General features: G+C 48.0%; 1 protein-coding gene across 1 annotated transcript; it reads right to left on the reverse strand.

Annotated features, from left to right (window-relative positions):
• Positions 1-4514: 4514 nt before the first annotated feature.
• On the reverse strand, positions 4515-27725 carry heatr1 (HEAT repeat containing 1). The gene is made up of 45 exons (XM_023949567.2): positions 27590-27725; positions 25424-25578; positions 25129-25345; positions 23365-23506; positions 23166-23267; positions 22949-23089; positions 20329-20540; positions 20125-20252; positions 18180-18267; positions 17674-17772; positions 17469-17586; positions 17291-17398; positions 17116-17211; positions 16959-17047; positions 16689-16885; positions 16423-16544; positions 15978-16175; positions 15742-15895; positions 14183-14331; positions 13259-13451; positions 12997-13169; positions 12735-12893; positions 12405-12623; positions 12203-12334; positions 11690-11793; positions 10180-10326; positions 10003-10109; positions 9806-9927; positions 9592-9720; positions 9279-9518; positions 9086-9215; positions 8830-9008; positions 8690-8754; positions 8471-8594; positions 8203-8343; positions 7595-7890; positions 7370-7520; positions 7124-7297; positions 6906-7040; positions 6732-6836; positions 6359-6515; positions 5229-5374; positions 5001-5159; positions 4772-4880; positions 4515-4676 (listed from the first exon to the last, which is right to left on the reverse strand). Exons 2-45 carry the CDS (start codon positions 25563-25565, stop codon positions 4588-4590), a joined length of 6387 nt encoding a protein of 2128 aa, XP_023805335.1. The 5' UTR covers positions 25566-25578; positions 27590-27725; the 3' UTR covers positions 4515-4587.

A 27725-nucleotide genomic window follows, 5' to 3' on the forward strand; every position in this document is an offset into this window, starting at 1 on the left:
TTCAGAGGAGGGATAGTGGATATATTGGTAGAAGGATGTTGGAGATGGAGCTGCCTGGCAGGAGGGCAAGAGGACGGCCAAAGAGGAGATACATGGATGTCTTAACAGAGGACATGAAGTTGGCTAATGTTAGGGTAGAAGATGTTCATGATAGAGTGAGGTGGAAAAGGATGATTCGCTGTGGCGACCCCTGATGGGAAAAGCCGAAAGAGAAAGAAGAAGGATGAACCAGTTTCTGTCTGAGGGTATTGACTGGTTTGAGATGAACTGGGATGTTATGTTGTTTGAAAATCCTTTTAAGTTTTTCAGACAGGCCTGAGATATATGGAATTGAAATACTGTTCCGTTTCGGCTCTTGTTCCTTCTTGTCTTGTTTTCCTGTATGTTGGGATCTGGTGAATGCCCACTTGGGATATCCACAGGTTCGGAGGGCTTGGTGGATATGTTGCTCTTCCTTCTTCTTTCCGTCAGAGCTTGTGGGGACCTCCTGGGCTCTGTGTTGTAATGTCCTGATGACGCCTAGTTTGTGCTGTAAAGGGCCATCGTCCTCACGCTGCTGTCTGGCCACAGATTCTCGTCCACATCACAGCGTAGATTCTCCCTCGTGATGCAACGAGGGAAGAAACGGCGTGCATGTCGCAACCATCCCTACACTGATCTCCTGTAATATCCTCACACGCAGCATCCATCGCATGGAGCAGGGACCTCTGATCTTGATCCCGATGCTCAAACACTCTCCACCTCCAAGCGGAGAAAAACTCCTCAATGGGATTGAGAAAAAGAGAGTAAGGTGGTAGGAACACTATGACCATCCTTGGATGAGTAGTGAACCAGGCCCTGATGATGAGGCCACGGTGGAAATTCACATTGTTCCACACAATAACATATAGTGGTAGGTGAGGCCCTACGAGATCTCTCTCTGTTTCAGGGATCACATCAAAATAATAAATAACATTTATCAAATGTTCCAAGGGATTCCTATATCGTATTCATGGTATTATGTTTACTAATTTTGACAATTGAACAGACTATTGTGTTATATGTGATGACTTACACAATGAAATGATGCTGACTCATTTTGGAGAGAACAACCGTTAGACTGAGAATCAACAATCAGTTTAGATCAACACGATCTATTCACTTGGAAATTGTGCTGAATGTAGGCTACCTGTACTTAATCAATTGCAAAGATGTACAAAGACATTGAGACATGTTGAGACATTTGCAATTTGATGAAACTAACAAGAAATTCCATTCTGTTGTGAACAATTGCCAAGTGGTTTGGAGGTTTGTCCATGTTGTTTTGAGAATGTAATTTCTGTTTCAAGAAATGAGCCAAACCAATGGAGAAAAACTATAAACCAGCTTTAAAATTGCTTTGAAAAATATTGTTTTGTGGTTTTTCGCAACATCTGTAGGAAATAAAGGTAATTACACTCTGTGTCAAGAGTAAAGGGTATTAGTTTCACCACAAGAGTGCAGACAACATTTTCTACGTCACTGCCTCTGCGGAGAAAGGAAGCAGAAATGGAGTCAGAGAAAGAGAGAGCCATGCAGGTTCCTTTGAGTTTGAGGAAAAACGTTGTGTTGGCGTGGAGAAAAGCTTTTGAGCTAAGTGCACAAATGTTTACTTTGTCGTACCTTAATGGATAAAGTCATGTGCCTGATTTGCAAAGCAGGTAAATGCAATGCTCAAAGAATTCATTATAAATCATCACTATGTTACAAATCATAAAAACTATGACAAATTTACCGGCGAGGAGCGCAGCAATAAGCTCCAACAACGACAACGAGACTATGCTGCACAGCAGATGTTTACAAAAGTGGCTAAATCCAGTGAAGCTGTGACAGAAGCTAGTAGCTACGGTTAGGCTTTGTAGCAAGTCCCTCATTGATCAAATGATACGATTACTAAAGGAGTAGAAGATGTGGACAGCAACCTCTGGAAAACATCTGGAAGGCCTGGTTAACCCTTGTGTTATCCTATGACCCCCCCCCCCCCCCCTTCCATTGACGTGTTCTCCCTACCATGACAAAGGTGGATAAAGGTGGAAAGATTTCATTTAATCCATGGACACCAGTGAAGATCACAAATCATTGAAGAAAAAAGGTTCAGAGCACTGTCTAGTGGGTCTAAATGACCCAACTCCCAATGGTAAAGTGCCTAGGATAGCACAAGGGTTACCCTGTACAAATGACACTTGGTCATTCAAGTTATTAAAAACAACTTTTTCTGTTTATCCTTTTTTTTTCACCATAATTGGCCCCCAGTCTAATGTCGAGTTCTGATCTAGGGTCTTGTGCTCTGGGGGAGGGGGGCACGGTGAACCATCCAGGCTCATCTCTCACAGGTCCCCCCCCAATTCTAACTCTCTCGTTAGACACACGCACTGCATGTGGGCACCACACACAGAGCCAACCTGGGGTGCCCCCCCCCCCCCCCCCCCCCCCCCCCCCCCCCCCCCGCCCGGGCTGCGTGGGTCCCGTCGCTGGGGACGATCTTGGTCCGGGGGTCTCCCCGTCTCTCCTGGTCTGGCTGGAGAGGATCTGGTTCCCCTTATGATCACATGGTTCACTTTGGCAGCGTGCATGTAGCTCCACCCCCACGTGCACACTGCTCTCCGTCTGCTTCACCCCTCCTCCTGACCCACAGTGTACCGATGGACAGATGTCTTATCTCAGTGTCAGAATGTCATAAATATATTTGTCTTTCAGCAGATCTAGCATAAATGCTATGAAGCTTCAATTCATAACCGACTCATTAGAAACTCCCCCTCTTGTTTTATTTTCTCCTACCCCCCCCCCTTTTTTTCTCACACTTTCCCCTCTCTCTCTGTATATTTATAAAACATAAAATGTAACAAATAAAAAAACCAAAAAGGAAGATTCATAATCCCTACTGTAACAGTGAACCTGTCCAACACAAAAGGCTCATCTGTTTGCTCAGTTGTTGGACAGAACAAGTAAAAAATTTAAAAAAAATTAAGTAGATTAGAAATGGTGTAGAGGTGTACTTGAACTCACCTGCTAAGTGTTCATCACAGGTGTCTGAGATTGACTTCAGTGATCCAAAGAGCCCAGAGACACAATATCATCCATGAGATTGTTTGAGAAATGGAATTTCCCCTTTTTTACACTTAAATACAACTTGCATAATAATTTGGACACACTGTGTTTTTGTTTTGATAAAATCGATACAGGATTTCAAAGCAATGCCCTCAACAGGGCTGACTTCTTTCACTCTGTCAATTTTAACACCATCTATTTTAAGTGAGATATTTGGGTTTGTGGCTCTGTTGCTGGTTTTCATGAAGGATGTTTGATTCCAGTTTAGTGATCATTTGTTTCATTATTTTCAGCATATGTTCGAAATTATGGCCTTCATGAAAAAGAGTTGTGTCGTCAGCAAATAATTTGAACCTTTTAGATGCAACAACAATGTTGTTAATAAACAGACTGAATAACAGACATGAAGACTCTTATTCTGGTTCACTGATGAGTGCCGTACAACCCTGGATGGTCCAGATGGAGTAGCGGTGGTTGGTGGATGGCCAACCTGTCCCAACAAGACTGCAATGTCAGCAAGGAGGTGGTGGAATCACAGTTTGGGTTACAGTCATGGGGAGAGAGCTGGTCGACCTCTTTAGGGTCCCTGAAGGTGTGAGAATGACCTCTGAAAAGTAGGCGGAGTTTCCGACCGACCCTTTTCTTCCATGGAATAAAAAGAAGAACCGTGCTTTCTGTAACCCAGTGCATCTCAATTATTTTTTGCAAGGCCCCCCCCTCTAGGAAAAAGAAAATGTTTCGCCTGTTTTAAACCCTGTTATAGTCTAAAACAGAAAAGAAGCTTAAAGTGCCTGAAACAAAAGAATCTAACTCTAATACAACATCATAGGAAACCAACAGTGGAGCAGATTTTATTTCCAAGAACTGAGCCGCCGTCGCCACTGCCCCCCCGTTAAATTTGCGCCCCCGGGCAATTGCCCGTATTGCCTGTGCCTAAAGCCGCTACTAGTATGCGCCCGCCCCACTATTTGAGAAGCACTGCCGTAACCAAATCGCCTTCATGCATGACAATGCACCGTCTCACGCTGCAAAGAATACCTCTGCATCATTGGCCTCTATGGGCAGAAAACCCTCAACCCAAATATCTCTGAGGGTGGGGGCGGTTCCTTTCCAAACAGCAGCTCTGGGAGGCTATTCTGACGTCCTGCAAAGAAATTCAAGCAAAAACTCTCCAAAAACCATCATTGATAAGTGGTCCTATGTTCAAATGGAACCTGACCCATGAAGATGTTTTTGATGGGAATAGCTTTGGATTTCAGTAAATCGAACCTCCTGATGCAGCAAATTCCAATGTTGTGGAACTGTTGTAATAATGTGGAACAGACACTTTGAAGGGTTTTAGTTTTGTTTCCGTCTCCAAATACCCCAGAGCTTCATGGAACTGTTGCTTAAGAAGCACCAACAGGCACCGATCTTCCTCTGTATAGTCAATAATAAAAACACAAAAATGTGGCGGTAACTTTATTAGCTCACAATCAGAAGTTGTGCGTTCATATGCAGTTTGTGGTGCAAAGCTGTGGATTAAAAGTAGCTCTGCAGCGGCTGTCCCAGGATCTTCTCCATCTCCTGAACGACTCTCTGGACCTGCTGCTGCACCTCCTCACATTCATCTGCACAACACACAACTGTGTCTGTCAGACACACCTTCAACCTCTGACCTCTAACCTCTGCAAACCAAATGTGAAGTGGAGCCGTGTGTACTCACCCTCCATGAGCTCAGCCAGGAATGGGATGGTCTCCGGCAGGAGGACCACGTAGTTCTCCTTCAGTCTGGATGCCAGCTCCATGAGCATGAGGAGGGAGGAGAAACGCACCTGAGGAGGAAGAGGGGGGTATACAAAATCATTTAATTGTAAGAGGGGGGGGGGGGGGGGGGGGGGGCTCTCATGCTGAAGAGTTTCAGCTGCAGTCACCTGCAGAGTGGGGGGCCTCACCTTAGAGTCACTGTGTCTGGTCTTCAGGAGGACCTGGTAGTTCAGGGTCTTCCACAGAGAGTCGTCAGCCAGCGCCACTGAGAACTGCCCCAGGCAGGGCAGCAGGTGCTGGGTCACCCTCTGCTGGTAGACCTGCTCACCCCCCAGGTGGTTCTCCAGCTACACACAAAGAAACGTGAACGCGCGTTCAGAGCCTCGACACCGGTCTGATGGCTGCAGGGGCCTCACCTGATCCACTAGTGGGCTCAGCAGGGCGTCGGCCCGCTCCCGGTTCAGGAAACACCTGGAGTCGTACAGGAAGATCTTCTGGAGACAGTCCAGGTCCAGCTGGAGCAGCAGGCAGTTCTTTTCCAAGCTCTGGAAGGGCAAGTCGTCTGCAGGGGAACAAACACCTGCATGAGACGACGCGAGACCAACAGAGAGGTACCCCACAGGAAGTGCTGCTAACCCCACAGGAAGTGCTGCTAACCCCACAGGAAGTGCTGCTAACCCCACAGGAAGTGCTGCTAACCCCACAGGAAGTCATGCTAACCCCACAGGAAGTGATATGTTTCAACATTGATGACAACAGCTGTTCCTTCTGCCAAACTGCTGTTGAAGACATCGACCACATATTTATCCTGTGTGATGTTGTACAAAGGTTCTGGTTGGATGTTTACAAATGGTTACTAAATAAATTTCCATTCATTATGGACCTCTTTTCAAAAGAAGTCATAATCTTTGGCCTGTCACTACACAACAATGTAAATAATGTATGTATCAATACTGTGTTATGTTTATGTGTTACTTTTTTATACACAAAAATAGGTTACAGAAATGTCATCCCAGCTTTACCTTCTTTAACAATGAGGTCAATTTATACTTAAAATCCATAAAGTTAATCGACTCACCTAAAGCCATAACAATTTATGACACCCTGAGTGATATTCCCGATGTCTGAGACAACTTATTTATCTGTTGTATCCCCCTGCATTTTGTACCACTATCCAACTCTGAAATTGTTGTTTCCTTATTTTATCCTTTTCCCTAATTTCTCTATGATTATGAATATGGACAGGCTCATGTATGCATGCTGATAAGATTTTTCTTTTTTGCTTCCTTTCAAATTGAGTTATTCTTTCTTGTATCAGCCATATATTGTGAATTTTATGTAAATGTTCTGGTCTTGCTTTGTATTGTGTTCAATGAAAAAAATAAATTAAAAAATAAAATAAAAACCCACAGGAAACGCTGCCAGATCACAAAATACCACAATTCAAAGGATTAGAAACCGTGAGATGGAACAGGAAATTCTCTAAATGTTTAAGGTAACGCAGCCTTTAAGCTAAAGTTCAGTCTGGTCGTAGAAACACAGATACCTGAGCCGCTCGTTTGTCGCAGAACGTCGGCTAAAGGTTTGACCAGCTGAGGGGCAAACAGCACAAAAAGGCGCTTCAGGCGGCAAGCCATGACGTCACACAGCCGGAAAAAGGTCAACCGCCGCTCTGGACCGCCCGCTGTACTCCAGTCACACAGCTGCCCAAAAACAACAACAACATGTCAGTAAACACAGGAAAACACACACGAATAACACTAATACAAAAAAAAAAACCCAAACAAACAGGAAACTGTGGCAACAAGTAACCAACACAATCAGAAAAAAAAACATGCAAACACACAAATACATATGCAACAATACACAAAAACCAACAGAGATGCAAACAGACGTTTTTGGAGTCGTGATGACGTCACCTTAAAGAAGAGGGGCCTGAACGTAAACTCAGACAGCTTCATCACCATGGTCATCAGACATTCGATGACTCCGCCCTCCACCTCCGATGCTTTTTGAAGGTCGTCCTGAGGGAGACGGGCAGATGCAGCAGGGATGTTTGGACTCAAACCAGAACCTCTAAGAACAGGACTCACCTGGCAGTGTCCGGCGCGGAAGTCCAGCGCGGTGAGGAAGAAGGCGGTGAGCTCTGATTGGTGGAAGCTGAGCTGCTCCGTCTCCATTTGGCTGATGTGGTCCTTCATGATGCTCATCAGCACCCCCAGCTGATCCTGTGGGGGCACAGAGGCTGAGAGTGTGAGCGGCGGCGTTGTCAGCTGATGCTCAGCTGGGAGAAAAGATGAAGGAAACTCACCTTCCTGCTGTCCAGCAGGCTGCTGTAGCACTTGGAGAGCGTGGGCAGAAGAACCCTGGAGGGCAGTTTGGTGGCTAGAGTGTTCCTCAGTGCAGCCAGTCGAATGCGGAGCTGATTGGAGGAGGAGGATGAGGAGGAAGGGGAGGTCTCCACCATGCGCGTGAGTCGACACACCTGCAGGAAAGAAAGACCAGCTCATCTGGCTGAGGACAGGTAACCCGCACTGCCGGGGTTCAGGTGAGTTACCTGTGAGGTGGAGTCTTGCAGATAGGGGCTGATGAAGTGTGGCAGAGTGTCAATAACGCGCTGAAGAGCAGCGACACCGCTCAGCAGGTACGTCTCATTGGTCAGGAGCTCTTTCCTGTCAGCGAGCACCTGCAGCACGGCGGGCATCAGCCTGCAGCACACACAAGGGGTTGGTGCTGACCTGCAGGTGGGCGGGGCCACAACAGACACCTGGCAGACACGAACCTGGGCAGCTGTGGAATGGCGAGAGCCTTCAGAACGCTGACCACCTCCGCGATGCAAAGGAGAGCGCTGGCGGTCACGTTCTTCTCCTCGTGGGCCGCTGAGGTGACCTCCAGCGCACGCAGCAGGACGGGCACGAAAGCCTCCTGGTGGTGGGGGCCGATGCGGTGGCAGAGCAGCTTCAGGCTGTAGAGCGCAGTCTGCCGGTTAATGGTCTGCTCCGCCTGCTCGTCCTTCGACCCTTGACCTTTACCCACAACGCTCAACAGGTCACTGATCAGCTCCAGCAGAACGGTCACCTGGGGAAGTCGTGGCATGAGGCTGAGTCCGGAAAATGATTGACACAATGGCGCCACGGAGAGGCCTGCTGAACACAGCCGCCTACAACTTCTGAAAATGCTAGAAGGTTTAAGTCAATCAGGCGTTTTTACATTCAGTAGGTGTATTCTTAATCAAAGGTTTTGGTGAAGAGAACCCTTGTTATTATCTCATTTTCATATTTCTTAGCCGCTCAAAAGCTTCAAACTAAAGCTGATCACCTTCATCAACCTCAGAAAGTAAAAGCTTTCCCACTAAACGAACTCCAACAGAAGATCACATAACCTGCTCACCTGCGTCTCGTCCCACTGCGTCTGCGTCTGCAGCTTGTTGTTCAGCAGCTCCATGGCCTTCCTCCTCACAGACGCCAGCTGATTACCCATCAGCCCCCGCATCACTGTGATGAAGGTGTCTGTGGGCAGCAGCGCATTCACCTGGACAGAATGCAAAACAAAGCTTGGTGGGAAAAAAACGTCCCGCAGTTTTCTGCCTGCCCTTCATCGTCTGACGTTTCTGTGTGTCTGTCAGCAGCAGCAGCCATGATTATGTTCTGGAACGTACCTTATCCAGAACCTCGTATGCTTTGTTCAGAAGAACTCTCCAGAATTTGGCAGTGTGTTTATCAGCGTTGTCCTCAACACAACGAGCCACACTGTGGATGTAACACAAGTTCTGCTCCAGGAGCCTACGCACACACAAACACACACAGACACAGACACATGGAGGGTCAGAACGTTTGGGTCACACTCGCGGTTCCGCTGCCCCGCCCTCAGGACTCACTGCTGCTGCAGCTGCTGCAGAGGTGGCTGGCTGTCGTCTTCCCCTTCATCTGTGTGCTCGGCCACCTGGACACACACAGCAGCATCTTCCAGAACAAAGTCTCAAACACCTCCACACCTGCTGACATTTTCCTCTCCGACCTTCTGAATGAAGCTGCTGGAGCCGAGCAGCTGAGCCATGAAGGAGACCGACAGGAACTTGAAGTGACGGAGCTCCTTGCTGCTGTGAGCCTCCACGTTGAAGATCAGCTCCTCCACCTTCTCCTCCTTTTCTGCCTCCTTTTTGGCTCCTCTATGAACAGCTGCTCTCTTCGGCGCCGCTGTATTCGAGAAACAGCCCAGATGAAGATGGCCGGTCCGAGACGCTGCTCTTTCTATCAAAACGGTCAAGTCTCACCGTCGTTCTTGTCGTCGGGCAGCTGCAGCAGGAACTTCAGGGTGTGGATGAGTGAGGTCAGCTGGTCGCCAACTTTAAACTGACAGCACATCGAAATCCAGAAGTCCACATCTCGCTCCAGGGCCGCATCCTGGAAGGAAAGCGTGTCGGTAACCCTAACCCAGACACTGCGAGGCCCGTGCTTTACACTCACTCTCTCACTGGCGGTGGGCGTGGCCTGCATGGCCGCACTTTGTGTGGCGTGCAGCTTCAACAGCAGAAGCAGCAGCACCCACAAGAAGTGGGTGGGGCCCAGCGTGGTCACCAGCTGGGTGAGAATTGGCAGCCGCCGGTGCTCAGGAACATGAGGCAAGGCGTCCACAAACACGTGCATGACCTTTGTCACCACGCCGACCACGTGGGAGGAGGAGGAGCCATCAGGAAGCCTGTACGCCTGAAGTACAGACACAAAGACATGAATGAGGCGGTTCTGGTAGAGGCAGGGACCGTCTCTCTGCAGGCCTCACCTGGATGAGCGCTGGAATCACCATCTGCACCGTTTTGTCGATGACGCAGAAGCTGTAGGCGTCGTCCAGGCGCATCACACTGGCCCCCATGAAGGTGAAGATCGGCATGATGTTGTGCAGGACCTTCTCCTGGGGGGGGGGCAGACAAAGGAGGAAGGCTGTCAGTCTCCCCACACCTTCCAGCCATTTGCAGATCAAAGCGGAGGAGCCTCACAGGGAAGATGGGGGCGATGGCGCCGAGCAGCAGCAGGGCCTGATGGTGAGTCTGGGGCATCTCTGACGCCCGGATGCACTGGACCACCAGTTCCACGCTGAACTTCTCTTCATCCAGCGTGACTGTGCAGAGAAGTGGACCGTGTCACTGCGGTGCCTCGTTCACCGACTCACCTGCAGACTCACCAGGGGACTCACCTGCGGACTGCGGCACCATCTTTAGGCAGATGTTAAGCAGGCAACTGAGGAGCAGCTGCTTGGTATACTCCATGTTGCCGTGGTTACCTGCTTGGGGCTCCAAACTCCTGAGAGAAAAAGAAAACTTAGGTCAGTTTCTGCCAAACAGGCGGAGACGGTGAACTGCTGTGAAGATACCTGGACAGCAGAGAGAACAGAACCGGCACCAACATCTGGGCTCTCTTCAGCTTCTTCTTATGTTGCAGCAGCTCCAGGATGAGGGTCACCTTTTGCCACGACACAGTGCCCTCTTCATGCCCCTCAGAAGTGTTGTCCTGGGCTTTTCTGACCACAAAAACACACTTTAAGCCTTCAGGCACACAGGAGCACAGAGTCTGTGCCTATGCAGACACGTACCGTGTTTTCACGACCATAAGGCGCACTTAAAAGTCGTAAATATTGTGCGCCTGATGTGTTGTTGCGTGACTTTGGTAAAGAGGACGTAGGAGAGGACAGCATGAAGAAGGTAAGGAGGGAAGTGAGGAAGTGAAAGAAGACCCCCCCCCCCCCAATAGTACTAAAGTGCAGGCATAATGCACAACATCATTTTTGGAAACCCTAAAAATGCAAAGAGACACGTTCATGCTATCAGCTACACTGAGGAACATGGGAGCAGCTGCAGAGAATTCAAGATTAATGAATCCATGGTTCACAAGTGGAGGAAGCTGGAAAACGAACTGCGACAAGTCAAGAAGACGCAGCAGAGTTTCCGTGGAAACGAGGCGTAGTGGCCCGAGTTGGAAGACGGACTGGAGCGATGGATGATCAGAGAACAGCTGGGAGAAGCGTCTCTACAGCCACCGTTCCACTGAAGGCAGGAACGCTTGCAGAGGAAATGAAAAGGAACATTTTCATAAACATCCGTCATGCTTTCCTTTTATGAAACCATCTTTTTTTTCTAACCCTAACCCGGGCGACGAATACGGTGGCGCAGCAACTTCCAGCGGAAGCTGCCCGTCTTCCGCTCCTACTGCAGTGAAAAGATTGTGAACAGGCCGTTCAAAGTAAGGGTGCGAACGGCGTGGGAGCGATGGATGACGGATGCCGAACACACTTTTATTAAGACTGGGAGGGGGTGAATTGTAGATGCTTGGGCTAACGTGTCTGCTTCTACTGTTCTTGGAGCTTTCACAAAAGCCGGCGTCATTCATGAGGAGCCGCACGCCAACCAGACGAACTCTGACGAAGGGGAAGCTGGCAGGTTTGATAGAAATGTAGCCCAGCTGTTCATTTCAGATACAGAAGATGAGGACTTAAATAGATTTTTGGAGGCTGATTGATGACTGAAAAAATAAATGATAAATCACTACCAACTCAGTTTTGCCTTTTTTAAAACACACTAGCATGCATGTTTTACTGGTATATGTTAACGTGCCTGCGCCCCAAAATCCGGTACCTCACTTGTATGTGTCAAATACAGAAAAATCACCCGTAACTGAGACCCCGCCCTATAACCCAGTGCGCCCTATAACCCAGTGCGCCCTATAACCCAGTGTTCTTGAAAATACGGTACTTGAAGTGTGACATCCTAAGCCGTAAAAAGGGTGATGACTGGAGCCTTGTGGGTAAAAAATGGCATTGGAAAAAAAAGGATCTGTGGTGCTGTGACTCTGGTCACATGTGATGAATGGAAGAGAAGTGTCAGTACCTTTGGGAGGTTTTGGTTCGTCGGGTTTGCTGGACTGTGACGCCCACTCTGGGCTTCTCTGGGGGAGCAAGCTCATTGGCCAAGAGCTGAGCATCTACGGAAATCTGCAAGAAAGATAAAGGTTTCATAACTGAAATGTCCAAAAACATTTAACAAAACGTTGGTTAAGCACAAGGCCCCCAATTTGCCAGCTTCATCGACTGTGGGTCCTTGGGCGAGACTATGCAGTCATGAGGGGGCCTTAGTCGTGGTCCCCCTGTGCCGGTCCCCAGCCCGGATAAACTCGGGGTTGTCTGGAAGGGCATCTCTGCCAGACCACCTGAATCAGTGAAAGCTGATTGGCTGCGGCGACCCCGGAAGGGACACGCATGAAAGGTGAACAACAGCAGACTTTTGACCTCACGTGGTACATTTTGAATCTAATGGGAGGTTACAAACATCACTGACTACTGCGACAAACTGAGGGAACTGCTTGGTTTGACGTCTGGGGGGTGGGGCCAGGTGTGTCCTCACCGCTTTGAAGGCGCCGCTGATGCTGCTCATCACCGCTGGACTGCAGCTCTCCAGAAGCAGGTTGAACATCTCGGACAGCAGCTTCTGCTGCACCCCCTCGTCTGCCAGTGCCGAGAAGAAGTGCTTGCTGATCTGCAGACAGACGGAATGAAAACAGGGGAACAAGAAACAGAGAGCAGACCCAAACCTTCACTCATCCCACCTGCTCCAGAGCCGGGATCTGGCAGCTAGGGAGCCTCAGAGCTTTGGTAAACAAGTCCAGGCTTTTCGGATCGCGAGCCAACAGTGGTGCAGACTCCGGGTTGTACTTCCTCAGGATCAGCTGCAGCAGCTGGGTCTCCGCCTGCAGTAGGTAGGAGCTGTCCTGTTCGGTCTGCAGCAGGAGCCGGTCCAGAACGGGAAGCAGGCCGGACAGGATGGACTGGGAGAGGAATAAGTCAAACAGAGGGAGGTCAGGTAGAACTGGCTTCTTCCAACTGACCACCATCTGTCCACCAGAGCTTCAGAATGCCCCAACCACGTCCCATGTCACCTGTCCATTGGTGAGGCTCAGCGCTCGCAGGAGTGCAGAGGCGGTGTACGACGGACAGCCGGGTGTCTGGATGCTCCGCAGGAGATGCTGCAGGGATGACTCCAACCCTTGCAGCTCAGCTCTGCCAGACAAACACTCTTTGTGGAGAACGCCAAGAGCCTGCAGGTCAACAGGAGGACACAACAGTCTAGTCCAGCTTCATACTGCTGCTCAAAAACACTTCACACTAGTCCAGACCTGGTCTGACATGAGGAGGGCTCACCGTGCTTAGGTAGGAGGCATCGGCCAGGATCTCTTCCGAGGTCTTCAGGAGCCTCGCTGTGATTGGCTGGAATGGAGAGTTGTTGGCTTCTGATAGGCTCTGTAGAGCGCCAAGGGCTGACCTCCGGACTTCACGGACAGGAGAGGTGAGACAACACAACAACGAGGGAACCACTGCCCCCAAACACACAAAGAGAAGGTGATGAGGATGGACTGAGGGCTTCCAACAGACGTAAACCTCAAACGTCTGACGTCTTCCTCACCAGGAGAGTCTGCATTCGTTAACTCCTCCAGCACTGCTGGTGGTTGTGTGCTGAGCAGAACTCCACCCATGTAGAGAGCCTGGATCTGCAGGACTGACCCCACCTTCACATCCAGCTGGTCTCCATGGTTCCTATCGTACCCCCACAGCATGGACAGGAACCTGAAGAGAATGTCCGGTTCTCCAAGGTGGACCTGAAGGATGCAGGAAAAGCTCTGCTGAACGCTGGCTCTTCGTGGAGGAGTAGTTGCTTAGCGGGAAAAAAAACAGCCTGCAGCCTGAGATGCAAGTCCTCTGAGAAAACCCAGCAGCTAACAGAGTAGCTGTCAGACACAAACACCATCTCTTTAGGACCTACAGGAATGCCCTGCGACGCACCGCTGACTTTGACCAATGGCAGCTCCAGGCTGGAGCCTGAAGGTAAGCTCCAGCAACCCCCCCACCTCGAAACAGACTGAGCAGGTTGGGAACATGGAGGCTAAAGTCCAAAAGCAGTTCTTTAGTTTTCTTGATCTGATCATCAGCCGCTTCTTCTCGCACCACTGGGTAACGTCAGAGACCAGCTTCCTGTTCTCCCCGCCCCCTTTGTAGCCCTTTATATAGGCGCCCGGACTGGTTACAAGATCGTAGACACATATGATTCTTAGTGGACACATCTTGGATTAGAAAAGACACGTCTCTTCTAGGGGTACCATCATTTTTGTCCAGACTGGTTTCCTGATTTTGTTTTTGTAAAGAATTCTGTTGAAGCATGGTGGAAAAGCAATCTCTGACTTTCATTGGTTCAATTTGATCAAATTGTTATTATTAATCAGATTTGAGTTATTCTTTAGTCTTTCATTTACCGAGGGGTACCAACAGTTTTGTCCACGTGTGCATGTACACACGGTCAGTTAGCGGTAAACCAGGTGCTGTTGGGACTCACCTGGATGAGCAGCTTCATCAGCTCTCTGAAGGAGTCGGCTCTTTGCCCCTCAGCAGCCCCACTGATGATGATGCTGAAGAGGCGGCATATCAGACCCAAGTAGCAGCAGGTGTTTGCATCTAGCTTTTCCGGATTCCACCAGCCTTCACCTGCAGACAGGTGACAGCTCTTGTTACAGTGCGCCTCAGTGCTTCCAGGCACACTTTCTCCTTGACAAAAATCCCGCAGTAAACCAGCATCCAAAAATTAAAAAAGGAGAAACTCATAGTCTGTATTGATCTACATTCCCTCCTCAATCTCACATGCATTTTTGTGATAATTGTGGCAGAAAAAGCTGGAAACTGCAGCTGTTTTTTCTAAAAGATGTAATAAAAGTTAAGTTAGAAGATTTAAAAACTGTTTGATGTGTATTTGTTGAGGTTTCAATTCGTTTAACAGGGAAGACTCACTGTAGCGCTGAGATGCTGTCACTTTAACACAATGCATCATGGGAGACAGACTCGTTTGTCTGAGCTTCTTTGTTTTGTTCACTTGTTCCACGGTCTGACACCGGATTCTGTGGAAAGCTACACCGCTAAAGACGAGCTTTAGCTGGTATTTTTGTTGGAACTGAGAGACTTCATGAGCAGAATCAGAACAAGGAAGTGAAGACTTTAGCCACTTCTGATTGGTCAGACTGATGACATGTGATTAAGCCTCCAAGAATGATTGGTGGAGACAGTTAAAGGGGCGGGACTTTTCAGAAAACAGAGCTAAAGCTGCAGGTAAATCGCGGTACCGTCATTCTTATCAAAATGTCTTTAATAGAATCAAATAAACACAGACAAAAAAGGATTTTATAATCTTTTATATTCCTAACTACTCAGTGTTTTATCAGGACCTGTTTGGATGAACACAGAGCTGAAATTCTGGAGATGGGAAATGTTTCTAGATCAGTGAAAATTGGTAATTTCCCACGGCACACTAGTGACACCAGTTGAAATTATTTAATTATTAAATTATTTAACCTAGCATGACATCAGCATTTTTATAGCTTTCCTTTGCCGCTGCAGTCGAGTTCGGCTCAGACTCCGTAGCTGTTACCATGACAACATGCTGTACCAGGTGTCAAATGTTCCGCCTTCTGTGAAAAAGTGATTTAAATCTAAAAAAACAAAGATTTAAGTATTAAAATTGATCAAATACATATTTCTTTCGTTGGTGACCATGGTATAAGCAGGATAATGCCCTTCAAGGTGTTCATTATCAGAAACCAACGGATTCACAGAATCAGCCTTCAGACAGTTCAAGCTTCCACGTTGTTGGATCATTTCTGATAATGAACACCCTGTTGGGAATTATCCCTTATGTATTTGATAGCAATGTGTCTTATCCTTCAGGGTCTATGGGTGTCCTCGAAGGTGCGTTTAAAAATTGCCAGTCTGCCCTGAGTACTAAAGCTCTCCCAGTGAACAAAGGGCTTCACACCGGTCCATAAGTGCTGCTCATCTAAAGAACAGCTGTCTGTGAGCAGCTAAGTACAGAACCTGTTCAAACGGGGGAAATGCAACGGCCGTTACCGCTGAGGGAAACATCCAGACGTTTCAAAGAGCAGATGAAGTCACGCAGTAGAGCCACCAGAACCGCCCCCTTCTCCTGCTGGCCACACCCACTCAGGCACAGAGTCACAGCTTCAGAGAAGGACAGCGGGACAGAAGCGGGACGCTCCACTTCCTGTGATAGAACGGGAATGAGAGCCAGTCTGGTGTTACCATCTCCAGACCACACAGGACAGCTGCTGAGGCCTCAGACTCACAGGGTTGTTACCGCTTCTGGTCACTTCCAGCAGGGGGGCCTCCAGGAGCGTGTATACTCTCTGGGCAGTGAAAAGGTGCTGGGTCTCACTCAGGCCGTCCAGGCTGAGCAGCAGAGTCCGAGTCAGAACCACAAAGGAGGCCCTGGCCCTAAGGCTGGAGCCCAACTGCTGCTCCACAACCAGGACTAGTTTGTCAAGCTGAAAGAAACACACTGACATCAGCAGAACTGTTTGGAAGAACAGGGACATCCTGTGGGGAGGGGCTGCTGTCAACGTCCGTCTGAGGCTGTTTTTTAATAAACCACATGCTTCCACACACAGACACGCGCACACACCTGACACAGTAGATTATTTTACAGCTTGGTCAGATCTCAGCTGAACTTTTAACTTCCTTAACCTCATTCTGTCTGCAGATTTTCATGACCCCACCCTCCCAAGAACTCACAGCATCTCGTTTAGAAAAGAGCTCCATGTCGGTCAGGTTTTTGGCCAGTGTAGAGGCAAGGCGCTCGTTAGCCACACCCACAAAGTTGGGGTCATGGCTCCTCTTTGCCATTTTGTGAAGTTCTGAGGAGACAATAACACGTCACGTCACACATCTCCATGCACCTCTGGCCTAAAATGTCCCTTGATTACCACACACGTGGAATTAAGAAATACACGCAGCAGTTTTCAAATGTTGGGGACATCCTAGCTACTCAAAGCCGTTACCTTGACCCCAGTTGTGCGTGAGGGGGTGCTGAGCGAGGACATCGGAGTGAGCAATGGCGTTCGGGAGGTCGAGCTGAGGCGAGACGATGACCAGGAAGGGCAGCAGCCCCCAAACTATTCTCTCCGGAAGCCCATCGTCTTTCTGCAGGAGCTGCGGGTCAGACAGTAACCGTACTGCAGCTGTCAGCACCGGCAGCCTGAAGGGGGCAGAACAACGTCACTGCAGACACTGTAGGTCTTTGAAAGCATCGTGGTGTGAGCTTCACTGACCAGCTCTCATCCCCGGACACATCGGCTCTGTGCACCAGAGACAGCAGACATGATACACAGTCCTCAGGCTCCAACTTGGCCAAGAGCATCTACAGAGCAGCACACTCATGACCACACCGCTCATCAGGAATGTGAGCCACAAACCCCGCCCCCTGACCTGCAGCGCTGTAAGGGCAGCAGCCACCACCTCCACGGCCTCATCCTTCAGGCGCTCCAGGACTGCCTCTTTCAGAAAGGCTTCATCTAGACTCATCTGCTGACAGGACACGCCTGTTCATGAGCCCCCTACAGTTCAGGTCCGAGGCAAACACAACCGCGACATTCCTGCTGACCTGTTCTGTAGCCACCAAGTCCTTTAGACGTTCCAGCGCCGACCTTCGGACCACGGGTTCCGGGTGTCTCAGGCTGAGGAACAGTGACACGTCCGAGTCGCCCAGAATCTGTCAACAGAAACACAGGCTGTTGTTGTCTCCTCAGCTCAGACTTCAGCCCGTGTGACGAGCAGCTTACCTGGTGTTTCCCACTGCTCCTGGACAGAGACAGCAGTCGATTGAACTGCTGCTTCTGAGCCGGATCGCTGACAGTGCACACGCGAGCAGCCAGGACGGCGTCCAGGGCCTCAGAGTACCTACAGTAACAAAAAGGACCCCCACAAGTCTAGCTTTTCAACAACACGTGTGCATCATCAAGGCATGTTAAGGAACTGTACATGTACCTGTTCTCAAACAGCCTGATGAGAGGCAGCAGCAGCTGGTCCAGGACAGACATGTCAACACAGCCATGGCTCTGACTCAGATACTGGTCTATCAACAGCCTGCAGGGGAGGAACGGAGGACGGGCGTTTCAGAACAGAGTCAGAATCTGCCGCAGAAACATTCAGGCGAGACGGCAGCTGCCTGAATGTTTCTGGGCAATTACACATCAGAACGGCCAATGTGTCTGCAAGTTTCCCAGAAATCCTAGCCCGGATCACAGTTATGTTCAATTCAAAAAGGCCAAAGGTCATGGAAAACCGTTAGTCACATGTAAGCCTTAGTAACATGTAAGCCTTGGTCACACTTAAGCCTTGGTAGCATGTAAATACATGTAATGTGTACATCTCTGTAATGGGTGCCTCTTCATAACACGGACCTCTTCAACATTAGACTGGGCTAAAGCCTTCAAAGGCCACGTGTGTCTACTGGCAGACAGAGCAGAGGTCAGTCATGCAGAAGGTCTCACCGAGCCAAAGTCCGGTCCAGGTCTTTGTTCAGTGGGACAGATTTCAGGACAGACTCCAGCACACGCAGCCGGCCAGCCTCCACCTCACCTGCACGCAAGTGGCGGGGGCTCAAAGTCAGAAAATGGCAGCATGCTCACATTTATGGTCCACATTTGGTCCTTTACACAGAATGTTAATAAAAACGTTACTGCTCATTCAAGTCACAAACAAGAAATAGAAAAAAAAAAGTGCAAAAACAAAACATTTGAAGGAAATAAATATGGAAATCGGTCCGTCCTCAAAAGAAGCCTAGAGCAGTATCCTTGTGGGGGCCATGATCCTGTAGATATTAGTCACATGGCTCATCATTGTGATCTATGTCCATTTCAGGTGAGAGGAGAATGGGTCAGAGAGACACCACGGACTTTTAGGGTCTTTAAGTGAAATGTCTCCATATTTAGCTCAGAGAAAGACCTCCACTGTTGCACTGGAGTCCTGGGGCCTCTTTTCATCCTGTCCTCCACTGCTAGGTAGACCTCTGTCTCGGTCTTTTGTTGTCTCTTACTCTTATTGCTACTAAAGCCACTAGATTTGATGGAAACTGGAAAACTTCTCTCTCCAACAGAGTCTTATCATGTATGTCCCATTGTCCCATTTGAAGAATCATTTAGCAGCCGTTGGGTAACAATGGTCTACAGAGGCCTGAAATCACCAAAAGTTTCTCCCATCATTATAATCTAGTTAGCCCACATGGTAGCAACAATGCTAGCCAATGTCAACCAGATCTGACCTTGAGCTGATCATCTATGCTTTTAACAAAAAGTCTCTCAAACGTCTCCAACTGGTCCAGAACTCTGCTGCAACTGGAACCAATCAGCGCACTCATGCCCCCCCTCTGCTTTTATCTCTACATTGGCTTCCTGTTACATTTAGAATAGATTTTAAGATTTTTTTTTTTTAGTTTTTAGACGGACAAACCCTAATCTATATTTCTGACCTTTGAACTCCCTACACTCCTGCACGTTCTTTGAGGTCCACTGATAAAAATCTGTTATGTGTTCCAAAGACTCGTTTTAAAACTAGGGGAGACGTCGCCTTTCAGGCAGTCGCTCCCCGACTCTGGAACGACCCCCCTCCTCGTCTCTGCGCCAGATTGACTCAGTCGAGTGTTTTAAAGCTCAAGTTAAGACGTTTTTATTTAGGAGAGCTTTTAGCTGACTTTTACTTGTGTTCACTTCTGCCTGTTTGTTTGCTTACTTCTATGCCTGTGTGTGTTTTATTGGGTATCGCTACTGATTTTATATTGTTTTAACATTGTGAAGCAATTTGTGAGTCTGTGAAAAGTGCTATATAAATAAAGATTTACTTACTTACTAGCAAATTCACAACAAACGTTGTGTCTTAACCTGGAGTCTGACCTGTAGCTCACTTCCGACCATAGACTATAAATAACTTCAGTGAGGAGACTCTAAACTGGCCTTAAACGCGGTCCAGCTTGTTATGAAATGAACCTGCTCTTTCAGTTTGTATTTTCTACACAACACGATCTGCTCCGACGTCCAACACTTTGACCAACAAAGCGTTTTTCTGAACAATGATCCATTTTTGAGCTCGTTGAACCCGTGGACGGCGACCAGTTCGACCAGAACTCGCAGGATCAAGTTGCTGCACTGCCATGTCTCCTGCTGTCGCTCGCTCGCTCCCTCTCTCTCTCTGTCGGCTGCGTGACCGAGTGGAGCCGCCCGATCACAAGAAAATAGGAACGATAGAATACTGTGGCTTTTTTATGCTTCTTTAACAGGAATTTATTAATGCTAGAGAATAAAAACCAAAATAATTATTAAAGATTTGAATAGGAGGCAAAAAGGGCAGATGCTCAAGGCCCCCTTGGCTCTATGGGCACGTCTGCCTGCGGTGGAGCCGCGCTCAAACGTGTGACGCTGGATTCAAACCTCTATGTCTTACCTGCGCTGAACGCACTGCTGATCAGCTGAGGCAGCAGGTACCGCAGCAGAGGACTGACATCGTGAGTCGTCGCCATGACCTGCAGCGTGGAGGCCAACGACGGCACGGAGCAGAGGTGGTCCACGGCTCTGAGGACGGACACAGGTGAGATGATGCCACGCCTCCTTCACCACCAACGAAGACTGAGAATACGCCTTTACCCACCTGGGACCAACAGCGCCATCCTTCTGACTCTGCAGCAGCACAATCAGGCAGCCCAGCCCTTCTTTGGCGAGGGCGGGCTCTTTCAGCAGCGACTTGCTAATGTGGACGGCGAGGCTGTTGACCACTCCCCTCTCCATGACCACCTTCACCGCCAGCTGGCACACGACCATGTAGGTGGCCGCTTTGTAATCCGTCAGGGTGGACTTGAGACCCTAAAGAGACGCAATGGATCCAACATGAAGGGGGCACAAACTATCCAACCCCCCATGACAGAAACCTGCATCTGCTGGAACTTTGTCTGTAGATGTCCTGTCCTTCAGAAGAAAAAAGCATGGTTTGAAGGCTTTAAGCCAGGGGTGTCAGAATCCAGGCCTTGGGGGGGTGTCTAGCATGTTTTCCAACCATCCAGCCATTGAAGCTCTTTATTGGCTAAACACACCTGATCCAGGTAATTAGCAGTAGATACGGCAGTGAGGCCGGCCGTCTCCTGCTTTAAATGCCAGATCTTTTCTTTGAGAATTTCAGACTTTATAAAGTAAAAGAAAAAGCTTTCTCCGTTCAAAATGGAACATTGTAGTCCCAGATGTGAACGTGTCAGCCATAGCACTAAACTGCTTTGACTCTGAGACTCAATCTGGACTAGCTCTGGACCTTTTGCACTGGAACAGTGGATTTATCTCAGGATGAAACACATTTTAAGGCACATTGTGCTTTTTCAGAGTTTCAACTTAAAATGAGAAGAACAAGGACTATTGACAGCCACTGCAGGTATCCTAGCCAGGGAAACCATCGACATGTATGCACCAATAGGGTTTCGGAATCAACCTTTTCTGAATCGTGAGGGCTAGCTGAGGTCGGCTGAAGCTCTGCATCATGGGATCTGTAGTTGATACAACATCAGCGTCAGGCGTCGCCAGGCCAGTAATAACAATAATATACAATTATCTGATAAAGTTACAGGGTGGGCCGTATGCTTGGAGAGCTAGAGCATAACTCATGCATGCATTTAGCATTGTCCAGCTTTGAAGACTTCTTGGCTCCAAATATTGAGTTGCTTTACAACTTCTTTGAAACACTGTTTACTCAAAATATCAACATGGAGATAATGAAAGCGCTCATTTCATCCTCACATTACTGTCTCTGGTGTGAAGTGGAGCCTTTTTGGGTGGGTGCTCAGCACTGTTTGGCTAACGTTTGGGATCCTGCAATAACCAGTGGTTTTGCAGGACGATCTGCGTCCTACAACAAATGACGTGTTGAAAATATCGAGCAACAACAGATCGCTTGTGCCGCACTGCAGCCGGCTCTCTCTGGACAGCCCCAAAGGCATTCAGGGGACCTGGACTGACTGATTTGATTTCTTTCTAATTAAAGCGCCACAGAAAGTGTTTTACTGGACCAAGACTTGAAAACTCTCGCAGGACCGGACCTTCAGGTTCTGAACAAAACAGTTGTCCGTCTTTTTAAAAATATCCTGTAATAATCTGAGGCTCCACCCACTCTGTTTATCAGACATGGATCGCTACTCAACTCCTCTTGACCACAGCACCTCTTTATGGAGCCCACAAACAAAACACAGCAACATCTACCAGCCAATCAGAATTGGGCACATTGTCTGATTGTTTACACCATGATATAGGCTTAAGGAGACCTTCATAGTGGCAATAATGTGCATTCATTGTCTAAACCCGTTTTTTTCCTTTTTTGGGTCACGGGCTGCTGGAGCCTATCCCAGCTGCTCCTGGGTGAAGGCAGGGAAACCCTGGACAGGTCACCAGTCTGTCAATAACACACACATACACACTCACGGACAATTTAGGGCTGCACGATATGAGGAAAACTCGCGATATGCGATATTGGTAATTAAAATTGCGATAACGATATAAATTGCGGTATATAAACAAATAGCAAAAAAAACAAAAACATCATTTCCAATTTACTGCAACAGTTTAAAAATTATACTCCAAATGACCCTCGTCGACGTAGGAGGCAAACATCAAACATAAAAGGGCTCATCTGATTGATCAACAACGTAAACGGGTCCTTCTGATTGGTTAAATGCATGAAGGGATTTATTTCATTTGTTCAATATTTCAAGCTGCCATGAGTTTGTTTTAGCACATTTAAGGTAACCATTTATTGCAATTTTTGCCATCTTTTGCGGTATGCATATTGCACTGTTAATGTCGCGATAACGATAAAGTTGCGGCATATTGTGCAGTTCTAATTTAGAGTAACCAATGAACCTATGAAGCATGTTTCTGGACGGTGGGTGGAAGCCGAAGAAAACCCGCGCATGCACGGGGAGAACATGCAAACTCCACACAGAAAGGAAATTCTGGTTCTGGTCCCCCATTGGTGTTCTGGTTCTGGTTCCCCAGTGGGGACTTGAACCGGGCCTTCTGGCTGTGAGGCACGAGCGCTAACTGTGCCAGCCCGGCAATATTGTTTTTTGTTGAAATATTTCAGCCCTCTGGTGAGTTCTGGGCTTTTTATCAGCCTCACCCCTGTAGGTTCATGTGGGAGCAGACTGGTCCCGCTCTGTGATGAAATGTTTCGTGCAGATATGGATGGAGCGCTGAGTAAACAGGTTTGGAGCTGCCCTGATTGGGTTCATTACCGTTTGGATGTAGGGCAGCAGCTTGGCCATGAGGTGCTCAGACACTCTGTCCGTGGCAGCCAGGGCGGAGACGATGGTGGAGGCATAGAAAGAGAAGATCACTCGCAGCTGAGAGAAACTCTCCGAGTGTCCCGAAAAGGCCTGCGCAAAAAACACAAAAGGATGAGAAAGAACACAGACGGACTCCCACTCTCAAAGATCTTCCTGTGTTAGCTACCTGGATGGACCGAGTCACCATGGAGCAGATGAAGTCCATGAAGCTCAGGTCAGTGCAGATGTGCATGATCAGAGACCCCCTGGAGAGGGGTACGCCTGGTTTCTGAAGCAGACAAAACCACAAAAATGGGAAAGTTGCAGATCCAAGAGAGACCTCAGCCATGACAAACATTGGGTCAGAACCAGAACCAGAACCGGACCTGCAGACAGTGGAGCCAGTTCCAGCGGTTGGTGGGTTCCCTGATGTTCAGGAGCTGCAGGACTCTGACGAAGATGTTGGTGTCGTGGTACGGAAGAGCGCAGGCCAGCAAGCTGTCCGCGTTATACAGCTGGATGTGGAAGCTGCAGATCATGGTCATTACTGACATTACAAGTCTAGAACACCTACAGCAGAAATCTGCATCGTATTTAAATCTGTATTTAGGACTAAAGCTAAGTTCAGGAACAGCAGAAAGTATTCAGGTACGATTATAAGACAAAGTAACGGTGACGCTGCGTTCACGCCGTCCTCTGCAGCTCGCCTTTTGCTCTGAAACCCACAGACATTGAACGCGTGTTGAAAGTTAAACTAAGTCAAACTTTGACCAATCAGGGACTCAGGTTTGGTAGAATGGTTGGCGTCCTTTATAAAGGGGCGCCGGTAAACAGCAGAAAAACAGAGAAGCACCTCCCTAACGCGCAGTCAACAACCCACATTTAGCCCATTCTTGAACACGCGTCACACGCCTGGTGTGTATGAACAGAGGGCCAAAAAAAGTATCCAGTCAGCCACCAACAGAGAAAGTTCTCCCACTTAAAAAGATGAGAGGCCTGTAATTTTAGATAAACCCCAACTATGAGAGACAAAATGAGAAAAATTTCTACTATCAGTAGAAAATGTGTTTCTACTGATGGTAGCCTTTGTTCCTTTGGTCCCAGCTCTCTGCAGGTCGTTCACTACGTCCCCCGTGGGGTTCTGGGATTTCTGCTCACCGTTCTTGTGATCATTCTGACCCCACGGGGTGAGATATTGCAGGGAGTTCCAGATGGAGGGAGATCATCAGTGGTCTTGTATGTCTTCCATTTCCTAATAATTGCTCCCACTGGTGATTTCTTCACACCGAGCTGCTTAACTGTTCCAGATTCAGTCTTCCAGCCTGGAGCAGGTCAACAATGTGGTTTCTGGTGTCCTTAGACAGATCTTTGGCCATAGTGGAGTTTGGAGTGTGACTGTTTGAGGTTGTTGACAGGTGTCTTTATATAGATTAATTCTTTAAAAATCAGACAATGTGATGTTCTGGATATTTTCCTCATTTGTCTCTCATTGTTGAGGTTTTTACCTATGATGAAAACTACAGGCCTCTCTCTTCTTTTTAAGTGGGAGAACGTGCACAACTGGTGGCTAACTGAATACTTTTTTTTTTTGCCCCACTGTAACTTTTTAGATAAGTTACTAAACCTAACTTGATATGGTAATGTTGCTATTGTATAAGAAACAAAGCAGTTTTCCCCTAAATAAACTTAAACTCAGTGTAAAACTTTTCCAAAGCCAGTTTGTTGTAGGAATGTGGTTGATAAAAGACTCTTGTGATCGCTAGAAAACACATGATTGTTTCTACACACCCTCTCAATTAATGGTGGCTGGTAAAGTAATTTGAGGAGGGAATGCTGCCACCTGCTGGATCGAGGACTACAAGATCCATGCTCAGGTTTGCATGGTTAATGTGGTAACATGTGGTGAATGTACAACATGTCAAACGAGCACATTAGGCACGGACTCATGCTGGAGCAGGACCTCAGGCTGATGTGGTTCTGAATATGAGAAACATTCTTCTGCTCTTCAGGGGATGTTAGCTCATTGCTTTTAGACATCTTAGCCGTGTGGAGCAGCTCCTGACTGCATGTGTGGCTGTTGTATTTTTACTAAATCTTCTGAGGATAGGATGTACTCTATTAAAGGTCGTGGTGCGTTTGAGGCGGCGTACCGGTGAACCAGCCACTCTATGCACTTGTGAGCTGGTTTGAGGAGGAAATATGGGCAGAGGCGGGCGAGGAAGAGTGAGATTCCAGAGTCCAGCTTATTGTTGACCTCCCTGGACTGGACGCTGCGCTCCAAAGTTACAGAGGAGGGGCTGAACAGAGTGTCCTGAAACTCCAGGAAGGCAGGTTCAAATCCCAACAATTCCTCCAGCCCTGTGCAACCTACAGCAGGAAAACACGCCAGTAAGTCCATGAACCGCTCACATGTCTCAGCAACAGAGTGACTCAGCTGTCACTCACCCAGGGCAAAGAAGGTGCTCCTGTCCATGGCGGCGGCATCTTTGGGGTCGAACAGCAGCGATGCAACCTCCCTGTGAGTGAGCAAGTTTAGGTCGCTCTGCGGCAGAGCGAGCCTCTTCAACTGGTGGGCCAGCGATGTCATGATCTCTGATTATCTGAAGGGGACCCAAACACCACACACACAGGGGACAATGACAGTCTGGTTCTTGTCAAAAGATTACTCTGCGCTTAAAAAAAAAAAGCAATAAAGAAAAAAAGAACCTAAACATGACGAGGCAGATGATTTTACTCCACTGGTTCCCCTGACGGATCGACAGATTAAGCGGTGGGGAAACTACAGCCAGGGCGTACGCCCGTCAAACTATTCAATCTGGCCCGCCTAATTGGTATAAATAACATTGATAATTGATGTTTTGTTGTTTGGTGTGACTGTGACCCCATAGATCAGGGGTCGGGAACCTTTTTGGCCAAGAGAGCCATAAACGCCACATATTTTGAAATGTAATTTCGAAAGAGCCATACAATAATGTAGTGTCCCTTTCCCACACTGAGGCACGGAGACTTAACCTCTTTTAAGGTTCTTTATTCGGGTTACTGCAGACCGCGACAAACGCCGAACAATTAATTCAGCAACTCCTGAATCTCTCCCGCCGAGACGAGAGCGCGTCTCCCAACTTTATATTCCCCTGCTCCCGCTGCAGCCCCTCCCATTTCCCTTATTCGGCCCATAGCTGAACCCCATTGGTCCAAACTACCTAACAACAGGCTGAGCGACAGAACTGAGAGCCAATCAGATCTCTGCTTGATGCGGTCAATGAACTCCAGAACTTTTAACGCGGCCCAACAGCCACCCAACTCAGTCCGCGACAATATGTTTAAAACTAAAATACAAGTGAATGTGTGCATTTGATGTAATTTCAACCTTTTTAAAGTACAATAAGTCTGTGGATTCTTTTTAATAACATTGTTATGCTGTTTCTAATAAATGATGAGTATTTCTCGTGGTAGTTTTGCTGATGGTCTAGTCTGGTTTACGTGGTGAGTTTCTGCTTCGTTCAGGCGTTGAGACTTTAAACGTGATCTTAGGTTGGTATGAATGTTTTGTAGATGTGAGAAAGACTGATCACATGCAGACGGGGAGACAAACACACACTCACACGCTGCAGTGAGTGACAGGCAGTGGGTTTTACCTATTTACAATCCCTGCGCGATTCACCTGCTGCCTGTCCCCACAACACCTCAGCCCCACCCTCTGCTTTCTCCCTCACACATCCCGTCCCCGCAACTGCGCGCTCTTTCTCAGAGACGGGAGCGCGCAGTTTTAGGCACGGCAATTCACAGGTTTCCGGCTGGTACAAACTCTGTGAATTAATAGACAATTTTAAACTTATACTAATGCTGGCGCAGATTTCTCTCTCTAAGCACCGCTACTACTGCGCGCCTCTGCCATCGCATCGCGCACGAGAAGGACTGGTCTAATGAAGAAAAAAAATTTGAATTAAAGATTTGTCTGCGAGCCACATGTGACCATCAAAAGAGCCATATATGGCTCGCGAGCCTTAGGTTCCCGACCCCTGCCATAGATGGTGCACTACACATACACTGACCTTGGTTTAGGTGCAGACAGCTCTTCTGCATTCATGTGGTGTTGGAAGATTTGGAGTTTTTTATGTTCATGTCTTTTCAGAGTCTGAGAGTCATTTTACCAACACCACCTGAACGCAGCATTTCTCTAATTTGCGTTTTTCCTGAAGCATTGGTGCAATTGGCACTAAATGGAAAAAAAATACAGTTTTGAAATAAAAACATTAAAAACAACAAGTTGATTTCCTAGAATTTTAGCAGGATTTCGGTATCATGGAGGATTTGGCCTTCGGTCACGTTTTAGACCCTTGTGGCCCGGGAGTCAAGCGTTCGTCCGCCTCTGGACTAAGTGATGCTTATTGTAGTTTAATGAATGCAAGAATGGTGAAAAATCAAGTTGACTTTCTACTGAGACTACACGAAGAGTTCTTTTCCAACCCTATTCGGGGCATCACCACCACGTTCCCGCCAGAGCACGCGCGTGTTGGGTCTACGGACCCCCGAACACAAACGCTGTTAAACTAACTGCAGCTAAAGATGAAGATGACAGTTTTGGGTTTTTCAAAAGATCTCAAACCTTACCTTCTGTTCCTACAAGAATACCTGAACACGTGTGTATGCCGGTCAGCCCAACGTGTTTACTTCCGGTTCACGGCGGTGTCGCGTGCACGTTTATCGACTTCCGCCTCCGATGATTAAAAAGAAATCTTGACAAGTC

This window comes from Oryzias latipes, chromosome 19, assembly GCF_053564925.1.
Source record: "Oryzias latipes strain Hd-rR chromosome 19, Olatipes_Hd-rR_3.1".
NCBI lineage: Eukaryota > Metazoa > Chordata > Actinopteri > Beloniformes > Adrianichthyidae > Oryzias > Oryzias latipes.